This window comes from Castor canadensis, chromosome 1 (genome assembly GCF_047511655.1).
Source record: "Castor canadensis chromosome 1, mCasCan1.hap1v2, whole genome shotgun sequence".
Classification (NCBI taxonomy): Eukaryota; Metazoa; Chordata; class Mammalia; order Rodentia; family Castoridae; genus Castor; species Castor canadensis.
The window spans coordinates 51,901,624-51,920,838 of NC_133386.1; the positions used below are offsets into that span (position 1 = coordinate 51,901,624).

The following is a 19,215-nucleotide window of genomic DNA, read 5'->3' on the forward strand; positions in this document are numbered from 1 at the left end:
TGAACTATTTGCCTGGGGCTGGCTTTGAACCACATTCTCCTGATTTCTGCCTCCTGAGTTGTTAGGATTACAGGCATGAGCCATCTGCGCCGTCACAAGCTTCCATTTCTAAAAAGGAAAATAGCTGACTTGCCTCAGGCATTTCACTATATTAATGGAAAACAGACTAATACAAAGAGGATGGAGTATTTCAGTGGATCATATAATCTTGATAAAGAGCAAAATCCTCTGCAGTGTTAGAGACTCAGGGTTCAATGCTATCACTGACCAACTCTAAAACGGTTTTCTTACCAGTAAAATGGAGAGGATACCTACCTTGTCAGAGGGCGGCAATGAGTATCACACTAGCTAACTCAAGCCAGTAAATAAATTTTCCATAAATTTAGCTCTTCAATAAATGTTAGCTCTTTTCCTTAGTCCACTCACTTTCCTAGAAACATACCCAACTATCATTCTTTCCTCAAGTCCTTGCACTTACCTCCACTGCTTTTTTCTTTTGCATGTGATTCTGCTTCCCACTTGATGTGGAAAACAGAAGTTATTTTTATTATATGAGGTTAGGAATCTTTTAGTCTCAATCACCTTTTTTTTTGTATGTGTGTATATAATCTTACTCTTCCCATCCACCTTCTGAAGACCTTTCCCCTTGTAAGATGATTGAGAAAAGGAGGATATCAGCTACCTTATCCCTGAGATGCTTCTTTTTGTTCCCAAGGCTCTAGCTAAGTCAGAAGGACAATGGAAACAGGCCAAGCAGGTCAGGACTGGAATATCAGATAAGTATTATCTCAAGGGCTCTGGGAACGCAGCAAACTAGTGTTATCTAGAAAAAACCTGCTTTCCTGCATGTACACAAAAAATTTACTCCTTGGATTGCTGGTCACAAGGACCACAGCAAGCTAACAATGCTAATGCTTACATAAGTCTCAACTATAAAGCTCTCTCCCTGTGGTGACTGGGTATGTTGAGTGGGTAAACTCCCCAGCTGTGAAGAGAACTCCCCCTTCCTGCCCATGGCCACTGGGCTTCCAGAGAAGTGCTGTGGAGAGGATGGCAGCCACCACTGGACTTTGTGTTAGTAGTCTCAATAAACCTTAGGTGTTTAGTCTCCCAGCAACCTAACCCACTGCCTTAGTGCAGCTGGGCTGTGGACTCACCTCTCTTCCATGTGCTGGATCCTGTCCTCTTTGTATTTAGCCCTACTAGTGACTGAAGTGCTTTTGTTTTTTGCTGTTCTTTTTTTCTCCACCTGCACTTTTCTCTCAGTATATGGAAAAATTCCTTTCTCCCATTAAAAATAAACACAAAAAAATCTCCTAAAATCTGTTAATTATGGTAGCTACAATCCTATCTTTCTCCTTTATTATAGCCAAGCTCCTACTTTTTTCTCAATTTAAGTTTTATTTAAAAAGGTCATATCTCATGGATCAAAGTTCAGATGGGCATAGAGTAAAAATTATCCCATGTACTCCTAATGCTCAAGCACACAGTTCTTCACTGAGCAAACAGTTCCCCGTGGCTTTTCAGTGGTATATCTTTGCATGCACAAGCAAATGGGTACTTTTTCTTTTTTTTATAAAAATGTTGGCGTAATTGTAGACACTTCTGGTTCTTGCTTTTAACCACTTAAAAATATACTAATACATAATCAATTTCCTTATTGTTCATGGCTGCAGAAAAACATACACCAAGATAGGATTCAACATGTAAGGGATTTATTGCAGAAACGCCCGTGAGGAAAGAAGGGGAGGGAGCTGGGCAAGCCTATCAGATGGTGAGGCAGGTCTGACCCCATGAAGGAGAGAGGGACAGAAGGAGGGTAGGGTAGGCAGGTACTCAGTCTGTGACGCAGTGTAAGAAAGTTACAGGCAGGGCTGGAGGTATGGCTTGAGTGGTAGAGTACCTACTTTGCAAGTGCCTGCTTGCAAGTATGAAGCCTTGAGTCCAAACCCCAGTTCCACCAAAAAAGAAAAGAGAGAGAGAAAAAATTGCAGGCAGGACACGTGGGGAGTCTTGTTAGTCAGGGTTATCTAGCGGAACAGAATCACATATATGTGTACGCATATACATATAATTATAAAAGGGAATTTTTTAGATTTGTATACATGATTGGAGACTGGATAGTCCAACAATGGCTACCTGAACGCTGGAGAGCCACGGTACCCAGCAGCTGTTCAGTCCAAGAAGCTGAAGGCTCAGAGCAAGAGGGACCAATGACGCTGTTCCAGAGGCTCTGGCTGGCTTCCTCCCTTCCAACCTTGCTTCCTCTAGACCCCCTGGCCTAGTGGACAGTGCTGTCACACTATTCAGGGCAGATCTCCTCCCATGTCAATTTTCTCTTGAAATGCCCTCACAGACACACAGAATTGTGCTTTACCAGTCTCTTAGGCACCTCTCCACACAATCAAGTTGATAATCAAGATTATTCAAGTTACCCACCAATGGAATCCTACATCTTCCAAGAATAGGTTTACTTTAGTATTCTTAGTATCTGATCTTTTTACGTTCAATCATGCTTCCATGGGAAGTCTGGCCTCAGCATACATGCAGTGATAGATGCCACAGATTCAGAGCTTAGCACCTGGAGTCTCTTACAGAGAGGAATCTGAAAGAGATATTGTCACAGACTTCACAATATTTTTAGTTCTACATAACAACACACTGATGGAACTGTAATTTATTTATCCAATCCCCTCTTGATAAACATTTCTTCTTCTCCTTTGTTTTGAGGATTGTACACAGGGCTGATGAATATTTTTGTTATTTCCAGTCTTTTCCTATTATAAATAGCACTCAGTGAATAACCTTGTGTTATAGCATCTGGCACATGTGGAGAGTATCACAAGTTGGGTTCCTGGAGAAGCAGACCATGAAAGTTTATTAATAAAGCAAAGGGAAAGATAGATATATAGTACACATCCCAGATATGGGTGTGGACATATCTGATCACAGGTGCAATGAGTATTTAACATCAAGGATATTTATAATGAAAAAGCAGGTTGGAAATTTGGCTTGAGTTTACCTTAGGAAAAGTGCTTCTCTTTGTTCTGACAGCTGGTAAAATTATAGTCAGTTTGTTAGGAAGTGTTCTTAGGGTGAAGGGAAAAGAAGAAAGCAGAATTGGGGAGATAGAGAAGTTGTTCTTCAATGCATCTTAATGATGATTTTCTAGGAGTAGGTGAGAGATTTGAGCTTTTATACCCTTTTGTTGATCAGTCATTGGATGGAGGAGTTCTAGGAAAATGGCATGACCCTGGGCCAAGGCAATTTCTGAAGAGGGTTGACAGCTGAACACTGTAGCAGCAGTCCTGGTAGCAGCTTTGGGGGAATACATCCTGAAGAGGATCTTGGAGGCACATCATAGCATCTACCATAGGGAGTATGATTTAGCATTAATTCCTAGATAGTATTGCTGGGTCTTAGCATATATATATTTGTAATTATAAAACATGTTGCCAAAACGAAAATATGATGTATGTGTTGGTAGATTTTGCTTATTTACTTTCTCTGACAATGTAGGATAATATATAGTTCTCCACACCCTTAGTAACACAAAGTTTTAAAATTTTAAGTTAACTTTTTATAACCTATATTTGATTTTTTAACTAACATACTTTTCCACTTTCTATTTACCCCCAAGTATATACTCATTCAGAGCTGGCTCTGAAGTTTACTAGCTGTCTCAGTCTGTTCAGACATAAAATGGGAATAATAGAATATAACTTACAAGGATATTTTTGAGAGTTAATGATATAATGGAAACAAAACTCTGTATTTATAAATAGAAACCAATAAAAAATATTCTAGGAGTTGGAGATTTAGCTCATCAGTGACAAAATACTTGCCTAGTATGCACCAGGCCTTGGGTTTGATCCACAGTGCGAGAGAAAAAAAAATATTTTCCACACTTGACCATCATACCTTGTATGATTTCCAAATTTGTATAGTTAGGTCAGACTTCTTATTACTTGTTATTCTATTTTGATTGTTGTATTAGTTACTTTTATGTTGCTGTGACCAAATACCTGACAGAAACAACTTAAGGAAGGAGAGTTATGTGGGCTTATTCTTATATCATAAAAGAGAAGACAGAGAGAGACAATGAAGGGCCAAGGACAGGATATCCCTCAAGGATCTACCCTTAGTCATCTGCTTCCTTCAACCAGGCCCTACCTTTTAACGTTTCTAGAACCTCTCCAAACAGTACCACGAGTTGGGGACCTAAGCTTTAACACGAGTGCCTGTGGGGACACTTCATATTCAAATCATAACAGGTGCCTTATAGATACTTCAAAGTCAATGTGCCCAACCAAACTCATCTTTCGCTCAAAAAATTGATCCCATTCCTATATTTCCCAGCTTTTCAAAGGTTCTACCATATTGCTGAAGTAAAAAATCTTGAAGACTTTTCGGATTCTTCCTTCTTCCATTGAATATTCCCACATAATTTTAGTATATGCCCTTTTCACATAATCAAGACTGCTATTCTGGGGTTCAGATAGCTGGTTTTACCAGTATTAATGCAATAACTTTTTTTTTTTTTTACTATTCTTATCTTCTTCCAATCTATCCTGAATACTCTTGTGAAAAAGATTTTTTGAATATACAAGACTAATATATTCCTCTTTAGCTGAAAAGTCTTAATGAACCAATTATGGTGATGCATGTTTGTAATTCCAGCACTTATGAGGCTGATCAGGAGGATCTTGAGGCCAGCTTGGGTTACATGGTGAGATCCTGTCTCAATTCCCTGTAGAATAATAAAATCTAAAAGTTTTGTTTGACTTACACAGCTCTTCATAATTTGACCTGTATTTATTTATCCAGCCTTTTTTCTTATCCATTCCCTTTCCCTGGTTTAATGTGTAATATTCAAACTAGTTACATTTTTCAGAGTATATCATGCTTTCATGATATAAATACATGCTGTTCTGTCTGAAATAGTGTCTTGCTCCCTACTCTCTTGCTTTCCTTCATGTAAGGTCCTACTCATTCTTTGAATTTTGACTCAAACCTGCTTCCTTCATGAAGCCTACACTGACTCACCATTCTCTTTGTAGCCAAACAGTTTATTTTCAATTTGCTTGCATGTAAGTTCCCTGATGAAAAAAGACCAATTTTCATTTGTTATCCATAACACTTATCATAGTGATTGGCAAAAAAGAGCAAGTCAGTTTCTTGAACAAACATATCTTAAGATTTGAGGAAGTTTCCCAGGAGGGGCTGTTGTAGTAAAAAAAAAAAAAGCAATCCTCTTCCTTCTCTGTCTAGTTTTCCAAGATTCTCTGACAACCTAACAGGTGGCTTAGATATGTATATTTGTAGTTTACTTTCCTTATCACTTCAGGTAGAATTGACCATTCCCTCTTTTGTTCTCCTATTGAATATTGCATATAAATCCTACCCTAGAACCAATCATGTTTAAATTTGTACCTTCAACATCTGACAGTAGGCATGCCATTGCAGGGGAGGGAAAGATGACGTCTACCCCTCTAGGTTGTTTGCTTGTCTTTGAATTAAATTGACATTAGCCTGTGTGTTGGCCAATTAGCTAGGTTGGTTAGAGCGTGGTGCTAATAAATTGAGGCAAACTGGGATTGTCATGACAACTGGGTTTGTCATGGGTTTTAAAAATTCTGTCGGTCTCCTGAGTAGTTGGGGTTGCTGGAATGTGCCATCCTGCCTCCCTGAGCAAGAGAAGAACAATTTTTTTTGGTGGTACTGGGGTTCGAACTCAGGGCCTCACACTTGCTAGGCAGGTATTCTATCGCTCCAGCCACTCCACCAGCCCTTTTTTGTATTTTTGAGAAAGGGTTTCCATCTCTGCCTCCCGAGTGGCTATAATTGTGTATGTATGCAGGGGTTCACGAAATGAGACTCAAAAAAGGGCCAGATGATTGAGGCTTATGTATCATCCTGACACACAGAAAGGAACTGGGGTTTGGAGTTTTGGGGAGTAGTGGAGACAAATTCAGCCAAGGTGAGGGAAGGAAATAAAAGGTGACTATGCAGATAGTCTCTCAGATGGTAAGAGTTGTCTAGGAATAGCTGTCTTCCCAATCCAGATAACTTGAATGATGAAAATTCCCTTTATAAATTTAAAATTCTCTTACAAAAGGGCTGTTTTAGACTTTAGGCAGTGGGAGTGAGCTGAAGAGCATTTCTTGAGTAGGCTGGGTCTCAATTTCTTCTAGTTCAAAGTAATCAATGTGCCAGAGGGGCATATTTCAGCGTGGCACATTCTAGTCTCCTAAGTCTCATTTTGGGGTGGTGTGTCCTGAGCCCTAACACTACAGTGGTGATTAAAGGGAATTGCTTAAAACATTCCAGAGGAACCGCACCATTATGCACATATTGTAAAAGCTCTTTAACAACCTAGCCAAAATGATCGTTTTTTAAAAGGCTGCATCTTCCAGGCACTTTAATTGTCCTCAGACAGATGGCTGAAGCTTGGCTCTTGCAACCACATATGCTGGGAGAAAGCCGACTAGAATGCTAAGAAAAAGATGATTGGCTGCTGGGCTCAGAAGTTACATTTTCTCCTCAGCAAGAGCTAGGAAACCGCTGAATGTTCAGGTTTTGAAATACGGTTTTTGCATCGTTAAGGAAAAAGATTAACCTATCAGCAAGAACCGAGCACATCCAATTACCAATCAAGAGCGGGAAAGAAGCCAAAGCCGGGGGATACCCACGCACCAAAGAGGGCGTCATTCTTTAGTCTCAGCCAATGAGCGGCTGAACGGGGCGGGGCAGCAGACGGACCAATTGCTGTAGAAAACAATCTGCTTCCCAACTGTCTTAAGCGATCTTCGCCTCTCGAGCCGCAGGAGAAAACTTGTGGGCACGGGGTTTGATAGATGCTTTTCGCTTTCCTTATCGCCCAGGAACATTCACAGCGGGAATACCTCCTTTCCAGCAGAGCAAGGGCCTTCTTCCCACTACTTCTATAGGCTCGCAGAAAGCTCACTGTAACTTTGCGCTTTCTACCTTCACAGGAACTGCAAGTAGCACGCTACCTGAGGGAGGGGGCGGTGCGGCGCCAATGCGCAGGCGTGCATGTGATATACAGGCGAGGCTGAGGCAGTGCAAGGATTCTTGGGAGCTGTATTTCGTGCTGGCGAAACGTCCGGGCTTCTGAGGGCTTTGGGACTACATTTCCCAGGAGCCCTCGCGACCTCAGGGCGGGTGGGCTGGTTTGTTAATGAGTTCAAGGAAGCCGCGGCGCGGCCCACCAGGTTCCAAAACAAGGAAATGAAGCGGGGAGGCGGGACTGGGGTTGCCTGCGGGAGCCGCTGCCGCCGCCGCCGCCGCCGCCGCCGCGGAGGAGGAGGAGGAGGAGGAGGAGGTGGCTGCTGCGGCCGCCGCGAAGTCCCTTGCTGAGGGCGGACCGCAGAGCGGCGGGCGGCGCGCGCGCGCGCGCGCCCGACAGGCTGCTGTTGGAGAAGTGGAGCGGTGGCCGCGGGTGGGGGGGGGGGAGGAGGAGGAGGAGGGACTGAGCGGCGGCGGCCCCCGCGTCCCGGTGCCTCTATGGGGGAAGCAGACAATGGATTATGATTTCAAGGCGAAGCTGGCGGCGGAGCGGGAGCGGGTGGAGGATTTGTTTGAGTACGAAGGGTGCAAAGTGGGACGCGGCACCTACGGGCACGTCTACAAGGCGAGGCGGAAAGATGGGTAAGAGCACGGGCGGGGGAAGTGGGCTCGCCCGGGTCCTCGCCCCAGCCGCGTCCGGGCGGGCTGGGTGGGTCGAGCCCAGGCGGGCCGTGCCCGAGGGGCGAGGCGGAGGTGGTCTCGGGGCCGCGTCGCGGACAGGCTTTTGGGGACGCCGAATGCTCGCTCCCCACGCGGCTCCGTCGCGCCCCTCGAACTCCCGCGGCGCAGCCCGGTCGGGGGTCGGTTGGAGGTGGAGTTTGTGGGGTCTGGGCTCAGGGGGGACGCGGAGGGCGGGGAGAGCTCGGCTGAGCAGTTGCCGCTCCGACCCTGGGGCAGTGACGGGCGTTGTGAACTTCCAATCCGCTGAGCGCCTTCTGGGGCGGCGGTTTGAAACCTCGCTCCGCGGGTCGGACTGCATCCGACGTCCGCCTCCGGGCCGGCCAGCGCTGTCCCGCCGGTGCCTGTCATTTACCTGGGAACTAGACCGCCCCTCACCTACCCCCGGTTGCACAGTCTTACGTTTGGAATTCCGCACCTTCCCCCTGGAAGAGATTGTCTTGTGCAAGCGTTAACTTCAGAGTTCACTCAGTTCTCCAGTACCTACCTACTACTTTCTCCTCCTCTGGTATCTTGGGTGTTTCTTTTCTTTTTTTAAAAAAAAGAACCTTGGTTATTCTGATGTCCTCCACCCCATTCTCTATCATATAGTTGCGTGCTAGGGCTTATCAAGGACCTAGATTATCAAGAGCAGAATACGGGTGACACTGAGCTGGGCCTGAATCATTGTTTCCTGGGAGTTTAGGGACAACCGCAGGAACCCCTTAGGAGCCTTTACCAGTTGTGGTGTTAGTGAGAGACAAGCCGGGCAATGTGTAGAGAACGCCTGTCCCTCGATCCTGGAGGGCAGATGAGCTCAAACTGCAGGACAGGTGGAAGCAGCTCCCCGCCTGTGAAGATTTGGCTTAAACCACTGGTCAGCCTCTGTCGCAGCGGGGCCAGAATTCCCTTCCGTCAGGTTCCGGGGCGCGGAAAGCTCTGTCTGCCTGTCTAAAAGACTAAAGACTGTCAAATATACGAAAAGGAGTTTTTAGGATTGTAGCGGAACATTTTTGAATAAACGGATTATTAGCCACATTGACATTAGTAAGATTCGTGAAGTGGCTGTTAATCTTTCTGCACTTTATTGTAACTTAAGAACTTTAGGACCGAAGTAGGTGGGCGGTGTGTATTCTCATTTCACAAAGGAACAACAAAACACAATTTTAGAAAGCGTTTTACAGTAAAGGATGAAAATTACAAAGGACTATCCAAGTTCAAAGAGTTATTGTAGATAATTTTTTTTCTGTGGTAATAACTCCAGGTCCGTGGTACTCAGTTGTTTCTTTTAGTTAATTACCATGTGTCCTTGAATGCACATCATGGAATAGAAAGCACTATAATTGACCTGTACTTTGTTTTTGGAATATACACTCTATTTGTTATACTAGTATTCCTGTGGACATCTTATCAGATATATTTGAGGAAAGCCACATCCAGTATTAGTATTTGGACATTGTTACAAAGTACTTGTGAGCTGTGTTCTCCCCCCACCCCCCAAACTTTGTAACATACTTCATCTAAAACGTATTTTAAATTTTTGTTAAAGTAACTTTGATTTAGCAGGAAAACTGAGAAAAGTTAAAAGTTCTTCATTTAAATAGTTTGGCTTACCACAAAAAACATAATTTAACTCTTACTTTTCTATTTTTTAGTATTTCTCCCTTTAATAAAGTTCTTGATTCTGATACTCTTCCTTCCTGAGTGAAATTTGTTAATTAGAATTAATAAAGCTTCTTTAGGAGACTAAGATAAGCGTGTACCTTCAAAGTTGAATGCTTTTTTAAACTTGTAGAATCTGAAAATATCACTATCCCACCTCTATATCACATATAAGAAAATCATTATAAACATTGTCTTGGGTCAAGGATCTGGTTGAGTTTGTGGCTTTACAGTAAACACCCATATCTCTTGTGGGCTGGAAGAGTTAGTTTTATGTTCTTTGATAACGAAATAGGGAACGTTTTTAGTGATGGTTCTGAACTGTGATACAGATTTGCGTTGTAAAGGATTTTACACTCTGATCATGGTAAATTACAATTTAGCTCTTTCCAGATTTTGGTTCGCTCAGAAAAGTATATAATGCTGTTTTTGGGAGTGAGAGAGAAATCACATGGTAAAGAGATGATTCTAGTGTATCTAATGTAGAATAGCCAACAAATTGTTCAGGTCTCCAGAAGAAACATTGGGAGGCATCAGTAGATATTTTATGGTTTAATGCTAGTTTACAAAATCTTAGAATGTTATTTCCCTTGAAATAGGACTTTAATTTATGTTATATTATGCTACATACATTTATAATGGGCTGGAAATGAAACACATCTGAGTTTTCTGCCTTTCTAGTTGGCACATGAAAATTACAAGTAGTTGTGGAGTACCATTTGATATTTTGATTCATGTATACATTGCATAATGTTCACATCAGGGTAAACATCTGTCTCAAACATTTCTTTGTGGTGAAAACATTCAAAATCCTTTCTCATAGTTCATTTAAAATATACAGTACATTATTATCTATAGTTACCCTACTGTGCAATATAACACCACAACTTGTTTTTCCTAAGTTTTGAAGGAAGAAACTTGACCTCTTAAAAAAAAAAAGAAAAAGTCAGGTTTAAAAGTTATTTATTTAGTGGCTCAAATGGTAGAGCACCTGTGAGCAAGTGTGAGTTCAAACCCCAGTACTGAAAAAAAAAAAGTTACTTACTTATTGGTACTAGAATCAAACCCAGGGTGCTAGGCTCTTCATCACTAAGCTATACTCCTAGACCCAAAAGGGGCGGGGGTGTGTGCACCGTGCTGAGGCCATTTAGGGCCTACAGCTTGCTAAGTAGGTGCTCTACCACTTAAGGAATATCCCCAAACCCCAGAAGTTCTTCTTTTTTTTTTCCTGAGTTTTAGCAAGAGTTTATTCTAGTATAACAGGATTAAGTATAGCTGGGGTTGGAGGAAAGTCGGGGAGAGAAAAAGAGATACATTTCTTGTATTCCACACAGGAAATGGGAGAAAAGACTCCCCAAAAGTTGTTACTGTTTTTTTGCAGTACTAGGATTTGAGCCACTCCGCCAACCCTTTTTTTCTTTTTTGGTGGTACTGGGATTTGAACTTAGTGCCTTGTGCTTGCTAGGCAGGCACTCTTCCCTGAGCCCCTCCTCCAGCCCAACCGGCCCTTTTTTTGTGGTGAGCTTTTTTCAAGGTAGGGTCTTATGACCAGCTTGGGCTGGTTTTGAACTGAGATCCTCCTGATCTTTGCCTTCTGAGTAGGATTACAGCTGTGAGCCACTGGTGCCGGACTCCCAGAAGTTATTGAAGAGAAATAGGTTTAGAATATTTCTAAACTTTTTGGTATGAGGAAGAATTCATAAATAATTTTTCCTCACTAGTAAAAAGTCACACAAAATTTTATGGTTACAAATCTCAAGGCCATATTTCTCCAGTTAGAAATGTTTTTATTATGATTGATGAAGGAATACTGCTAAACAGTTCTTTTGTCATTAAGAGGTTTAGAGAAATATTCCATAATACATAGTACCATTTCTGAAAACAGTTGTGCCCAACAATACTACTATTCAACTTTGCAGGCATTCGTTTATTTTATTGAATCCAGTAAAAGAATGTTCTAGGCTTGGGGTATAGATCAATGGTAGAATGCTTGCCTAGCATGCTTAAGGCCCTGGGTTTAGTCCCCAGCACTGCAAAATGAAAAACAAAACACCCCAAAACAAAAATGCAAAAGAGTTTTGGATGTGGTTTCTGAAAGATACTTAGTAATTGAAAGTGCAATTACTGATAGAGTTTCAGTTTGGTATTAGGGTTTCAGATGAGTAGCTGATGATTGCATGTTTTAGTCTTGAAAGTTTTGACAAATAAGATTAAGTACATGTAAATACATATGGGTAAATATAGTATCTCCCTGTTTTTGATCGGTTTTTCACAGTTGGTTTTGAGTTAAAATAGATTATACAGTTGCATTTTTATTGGCAACTCCCTGAAAATTAAAGATGTATCCGTATGGTCATAGTATATTAGAACCTTCAGATTTTAGGTCATCTCAAGTTCCACTTTTTACATATGAGAAACCCAGAACTTTGAGAAGTTAGTTGTCATGCCTACAGTCTCAGCCAAGATGATACAATACTTCTGTCCTCTCCTCCCCTCCTTTTCCCTCCCCTCCATAAAGATGAGTTATATATAAATTAGCTGTTTTCTACAGGAAGTGCAAGTTACTTTCCTGTGTTAATGTGTTAGCAGCATGGAAAGCATGTTTGTTTTAGAGTAGGGCTTTGGAAAGTTTTTTTTTTCAACTATAACATGTCAATGTTGGTGAATTAAGTATTTTTACTTTTGTGTCATACTTTTGAACTTGATACGCTGGATAGATTAATATATGATATTAAATTGTGAACTTGTTTTGAAAATGCTCACATAAGTACAGTGAAGTTTAGATGTCAATGTAGAAGATTTAAGATAATATCCTATAATTTGAAATTTTCTTGGTGGTAATCATCAGACTATTTAGATCTTAAAAACTAGTATGTTTTATAAAGAATAACTTGTTTGTAATCTTTTAATGTTGAGGCTGTATAATGTTAATACTGCTTTTTGGATTCCAAAACAGGGACAAGAAACATTTCTTTTTAGGATATATATTAATGTTTCGAATAACTAACATAACCATTTTCTAAAAACAGTGTTTTCGGTCTAGAACTGTTGAGAGGTAGCCTTTAAAACTATTTAAAGATTTTTGTCCACTTAGAAATAGCTGATAGTCCCATACTTCCTGTAATAGCTGTTTTGAGTGTGCATTGTACAGGACAAAAGAGAGTCTTAAGAGATGACAGGATGTAATTCAGGATACAAGTGTGCAGCAGTAGCATTTTATTGATGTTTTGAGTTCTTATCTAGAAGTGAGTGATGGATCAAAGAAAAATAGAAACCTTTAAAGTCCTCAAATAATTGGTATTCATATAAAATATCTTTAACTTTCTAAATATAATAAGTACTTTCTTGTGCTGGGGATCAAATAAATAAGTCTTGCTAAAGGACAAGCACGCTTTCCTTGCTGAGACTTTAAAGCTGTTGTGTACTTTCTATTTGAAAACATAATTCCATGACTGTGGTTGTATCACAGTGGTAGTGTGCTTGGCAAGAATGCGCCAGCTCTGGGATTCCAGCCCCTGCACCAAAAAACAAAAACAAAAAACAAACCAAAACAAAAAAACCCAAAGTTTATGGTAAACCATTATGCTCTGTCATACTGGCAAGCAGCTTCATATTTATGTTTACCATGTCCTTCAGACGTCTAGTGTGTACCATGTCCCTTGATTGCATGAAGAGGTGACATGGAGTTACTGACCTACACCATCTAGCTTTGGGTAAGTACACTTTGTGATGTTTGCACAACCTCAAGATGCATTTGTTAAGCAGTGCATTACTGTGCATAAAGCTTATCAAGTCACATTTGTAAAAAAAAGTCACTTAAATCCAAAATAATAAGGTTTACTCAGTGTTTAAGTTCCTTTAACAATACAATTATAATAATTACACTACAGCAGATTGGGAATGTAGCTCAGGTGAAGAGCAGTTGCCCAGAATGAATGAGGTCCTGGGTTTGATCCTTAGCACTGCAAAAGGGGAAGGAAAAAGGAAACTAACTTTTGTGAAAAGCAACACTTTATGCTGCATACTGGTTGGCACCTTTATGGGTGAACTTATTTAACAGTCATAATGAAAATAACTTTCTTGCTACCATGGTGGTTCTGCCTGTAATCTCAGCACTTGGGAGGCTGAGGCAGGAGGATTGTCAGTTGGAGGCCAGCCTGGGATACATAGCAAGACCTGTCTCAAGAAATACCTTTCCTACAGAAGGACATTAACTAATCTATCTGGAAGGTAAAGTTTACCTTAGTTTTTTAGCAATGAAGGTGTTACCTTTCTGTCCAGATGTTGATGCGTACAAATAACTATAAATAGTTTGTCAGATTGGGTTCTGGTTTGTGGTAACAGAACGTTAACTGCTTGGTAATTAAATCCATCCCTAATCACATTCAGTTTAGTAACAGATCATCCACAATAAAGCCTTGTTGAAATGATTTTTTTTTTTTTTTTTTTGCTGTGCTTGCTTTTGAACACAGGGTCTCAGGTGTGCTAGGCAAGTGCTCTACCACTGAGTTAGGTCCCCAGTCCCCAATTTTTTTTTACATATAACAGGAGCATACGCTAAAATAATGATTAAAAAGTGTAGCAAACCAACCAATAACATTTATTTATTATCATAGTCAAAGAATTATATACTGTATGTAATTGTATGTGCTATGCTTTCACAGGATTAATAGCAAAGTAGGTTTGTTTACGTCAGCATCAAACATGAGAGTAATGTGTTGTGCTTGCTATGATGTCTCTAGGTAATAGGAAGTTTTCATCTCCATTATAATCTTACCGGACCACCAATATATGTTGTCTATCATTGATTGAGATGTCATTATGCAGCACATGACTGTAATTTAATCTTGTGTAATTTACAAAACCAGAATTGTGATTTTTTTTTTTTTTGGGCATCAGTGTGGTTTGAACTCAGGGCCTGATGCTTGCTAAGTAGACAGACCTCTTACTGCTTGAGCCACTCAGCCAGCCCATAGGTTTTTTCCAGACAGGGTCTCTTGAACTGTCTGCGCCTGGGGCTGCCTTTGATCTACAATCCTCCTGATATCTGCCTCCTGAGCATCTAGGATTATAGATTTGAGTCATCAGTGCCTGGCTCAGAATTTTTTTTTATGTTATTAAAATTATCAAATAATAGTTGTACATAAAACTTCAACAGTTTAATTGTACATAAAATGGAAAAGTTTTTTCTTCTTACTATCCATGCCTAACCCCACCCACCCACCCCTTCTCAGAAATAACCAGTGTTAACTATTGGTGTTTTAAGTTTTGCCAGTGTGTGTGTTGTTATATATATATATATATATGTACATATATATGTATATATGTTTAAATGGTGTTGAGGATCAAACCTAGAGCCCTGTGCATGCTAGGCAGGTGCTCCATCACTGAGCTACACATGAGCCCTTAACAGTATAACTTTTATTAATATCCATGTCAGTCTGTTTTCTGCTTTCTTTCTGTCACCATCCCCCATGCTAGAGAGCTAACCCAGAGCCCTGCACGTTACAGGCAAGCACTCTACCACTGAGCAATATCCCCAGACCTAATTCTGCTTTTTTTTGCGGTACTGGGGCTTAAACTCAGGGCCTTCAGCTTGAGTCACTCTGCCAGCCCATTTTGTGAAGCGTTTTTTCGAGATAGGGTCTCATGAACTATTTGCCTGGACTGTCTTTGAACCACGATACTCCTGATCTCTGCGTCCTGAGTAGCTAGGATTACAGGCATGAGCCACTGGTGCCCGGCCCTAATTCTGCTTCTTGATTTATCAACTTTAGGCAGTTCTGTTGATTTATATCCCACTACCTTCTGTTTTTTTTTTTTATTTCCTTCTCTTTCCAATCAATACCTTCTATTTTTATTTTTCTAGCCTAGTCTTGCAATTTATTACTTTTGTTATTTAAAATTTAATTAATAATTTTATGACCACCAGCACCTGGCATTTCCTGTTTAAGAAACTACTTATTTGACTAGATAACCTTTGTACATAATTTAAACTTCAAAGGTTAAAAGTGGCTGGGTGCCAGTGCTTCACACCTGTAATCCTGACTACTCAGGATGCAGAGATCACGAGGATCGCTGTTCGAAGCCAGCCTGGTTAAATAGTTCATGAGACCCTATCTTGAAAAAAAAACCCATCACAAAAAAGGACTGGTGGAGTGGCTGAAGGTGGAGGCCCTGAGTTCAAGCCCCAGTGCCATACACACACACAAAAAGGTCAAAAGTGGTATTCAGTAGCTTTAGTCTTACTCCTAGCTTATCCTCTATTTCTCTCTGATTTTCCTTATGGATCTTTTGGTGGGCCATTTCTTTTGAGTGTGGTTTAGGGAAATTTTTTTTTTTTTTCTCCCTGGGTACTTGTGTTTGAACTCTGGGCCTTGCAATTGCTGAGTAGTTGCTCCACTGCTGGAGCTATGCACCCAGTTAATTTTTGTTTTTTTTTCATATAAGGTCTTGAGTTTTTGCCAGGGGCTGGGCTCTGACTGAGGTTATCCTATCTATGCCTCCCTTGTGGATGGGATTATAGATGTGCATCACTATCCCTGACTTGTTGGTTGAGATGGGGTCTTACTCATTTTTTGCCTTGACTGGACTTGAACCTGGATTCTCCCAATATCTGACTCTGGAGTAACTGGGATTACAGGCATGAGCCACCAGGCGTAGCCTCCTTTTACTCACTTGATTATTTCCTTTTCCACTGCTGTTGCCTCTGATGTTTTCTTCCCCTGGTATGTTTATTAACTAATACTGAGCTTGGCTCTTTCTTCTATGTCACTTAAATTCATTCTCAATATTTTTAGCTCTTATCTCCTCTACATTCTGGAAGAATTCCCTTATTTAATTTTTGGTTTTCATTGGGGGCTACAGTCTTTTATTTAGCAAGACCTGGATTCGGAAATCTGGCTGCCTGAATTCAGGGTATTAGCGTTTTGAGACTGGGTATTGTTGTGTAGCTCAGGCTGAACTTGAACTCACTTTGTAGCCCAGGTTATCCTTGAACTCATTATCTTCCTGCCTCAGCCTTCTAAGTGCTGGGATTATGTGCCACCATGCCTGGCCACTATAAACAATTCTTAAGTAAATTAGAAAGAATTTGTCATGTGAGTTTTAAAAACTTTCTTAATATTTTCTTACTCTGATTTTTCACTTATACAGTTATGATTTGATTTGCCAATATGTAGGGAATTTTAATGGAAATGAAAATTTACTGAATTACACTTTATGTTGAGCCCTATGTTTGCTGCAAATTTGTCACCTCTGTATTTATAATCTAGTTGGAAGGATTCAAACAAAATTTCTGGTTTGCATTTCCCCCAAATAAATACAAAAAACTGTTGTATTTATGTCTAGCTAGATTTGTTTTGAAAGTTTTTCTTACCCAAATGACTAATAAGGGGATGACAGAGCATGCCTGAGCCCTGGGTTCAATCCCAGCACTACCAAAAAAAAAAAAAAAAAAAAGTGGACAATAGAGGTTACTCTTGATATCAGATGTAATAGAGTGGGAACAATAGCCGAAAAGGAGTGTTAGCTCAATTAGCAAAGACAGTCAGGCTGTTTAATAGTCATTTCCCAGGAAGATCCATTTGCCCACATATTCACCCATTCATCTGCCTATCCATCTGTTCTAAATATCCACCCCTCAGTCTTCCCCTTCTTCATCTGCCTGTCTCCTGTCCACGTGCGTTGTTATCCTTTCATCTTTTTTCCGTTTCTCTAGTATTGCCATTCATTAATTCACCTTTACTAATTATCTTTTGATTCATTCCATGAGCCAAGTATTGTATAATCCTGCATGCAAAAGTGGAGACTACAGGTATTCACAGCAGATTGCTACAGTGATCGTGGGATGTAAATCTGGACTGAGAGGAAGGCTTATTTTTTTTCTTTTTCTGTTCTTTTTTTAAGTGGTACTGGGGATCAACCCAGGGTCTCAGACCTATGAGAGGAAGACTTAAAAAAAAAAAAACAAAAAGCTCTGTCTACTCTTGTGTTATTGGGATAAAAATTATTGTAATATAGTTCCTACTTTAAAAAAATCATAAAATATTTAAAATGTAAAGCGTAGGTAATTTTTATTATTGGAAAAAAACCAGAAATCTATCTTAAAAGCATATGTGCCTGTGGTTCCAGCTGAGGTGGGAAGAACACTTCAGCCTGGGAATTTTGTTGCAGCCTGGGCAACATACAAAGACTCTGTCTCTTAAAAAAAGTTATTAAAACTTTTTTTTTGCAGTACTGGGGCTTGAATTCAGGGCCTTCACTTTGAGCCACTCCACCAGTCCTATTTTTATGAAGGATTTTTCCAGGCAGGGTCTCGTGAACTTTTTTTTTGCCTAGGCTGGCTTTGAAATGTGATCCTCCTGTTTTCTGCCTTCTGAGTACCTAGGATTATAGGCGTGAGCCATGGGCGCCTGGCAAAATGTAAATGTTTTACTTTATATATTCTGAAAGTCAATATGTAAAGAACTCCAATATGTATTCATTAAGGAAAGTTAGAAATTATAGAATCATAAAGAAAAGGGCTGAGCATAATGGTGCACACCTGTAATCCCAGCTACTTAGGAGGTGGACATTGGGAGGACTGAGATTCAAGGCCAGTTTGGACAAAAAGTTAGCAAAACAGCATCTCAACAAGCAAGATGTGGTGGTGCATGTCTGCAATCTAAACTATTCAGGAGGAGGAGATTGTGAGTAGTGAAGATTGGGAGGATTAAAGTTGAAAGTCAGCCTTGGGTAAAAATGCAAGATCCTATCTGAAAAATAGAGGTAGGGGGAGGGAAAAGGGGAGGGAAACTTATTTCAATTTATGTGCTTTTTATTTTTAAGTTATTATATGTTGCTTAGATAAATTCTTTATGAGTTACTTCACCTAATTACCTAATAAATGGAAATACATAAAGTGTTTCTTTTGAGCTGAGGTGCTCTGACCAAATTACTAAGCTCCTGAAGGAACAATGAAGGTGTTGGGATTCTCTAGCTTTAGATATGATCAATATTTATCCATGTTACTAAGTTCTTCTTAGAAAACTTGATATTTAATAGATGTCTGTATTCTTTCCTTGTTACTAAGTTTTACTTAAAAACTTCATGTTCAATAGATGTCTGTATTCTGATGTCATATAGATATATATATAGTACTTAATACTTTCTACTTGTTAGACGTTTAAAACTTTTTTTAGTAGTTTGATTGTATTTAACACTAATAGATGTTCTTGTCTCTAAGTCTTGGTCAATAAGTCTGATTCTTTCCTTAGAATAGAGACATATAAATTAATTGATTGTGTCAAATGGTATTAATTGGTCTAAGGCTATTAATATATATTTCCTAATTTAACTGGTAGTTTCATTCACTGTTACTAACAACTTATAAAAGTGTGTCTTACCTCAGTTCTTTTTCACCATTTGATACATGAAGTAGTTTGTGTCTTGGCCTGATAGGAGTTGGAGCAGTTGTTTTTATACTTTTTTTAAAGCTAAGCTACAGGTCTGTTCAGCCTTACAATGTACATTTCTCTTTAGGTCTTTGGTACCGTAGACTGTGGTTGAGATACCTCCCCTACTAGTCTTATTTTTGGTGGCTGATAAAATGTTTTGGATTTCTAAAAAGCAGTAGTGTTTCCTTGGATAATTATATATTTATGTAATCATTTCATCTGCAGTTTTACTACTTTTATGTTAAAGGTATATTCAGAAACATAATTAGGATATTATTTGCCAGGAAGTTTCCTAGTCATCTTTCTTTTCTGCTCCTACTTTTATTAGAATGAGATACGATTTTTTTCCCCCAGAGGAACATTATATCAT

At 40.0% G+C, this 19,215-nt stretch overlaps 1 protein-coding gene across 4 annotated transcripts in view; it reads left to right on the forward strand.

Annotated features, from left to right (window-relative positions):
* The first annotated feature begins 7,465 nt into the window (after positions 1-7,465).
* The window catches only part of Cdk19 (cyclin dependent kinase 19), a 153,404-nt gene continuing 141,654 nt past the window's right edge, over positions 7,466-19,215 (forward strand). The window contains exon 1 of one of the 4 annotated variants that reach the window (XM_074076766.1): positions 7,466-7,671. In XM_074076766.1, coding sequence (XP_073932867.1) covers positions 7,544-7,671 — 128 coding nt within the window. In that variant the 5' untranslated portion in view covers positions 7,466-7,543. The remainder of the gene's footprint in view (positions 7,672-19,215) is intronic. The other 3 variants (XM_074076769.1, XM_074076801.1, XM_074076776.1) reach the window with 3 other exon arrangements.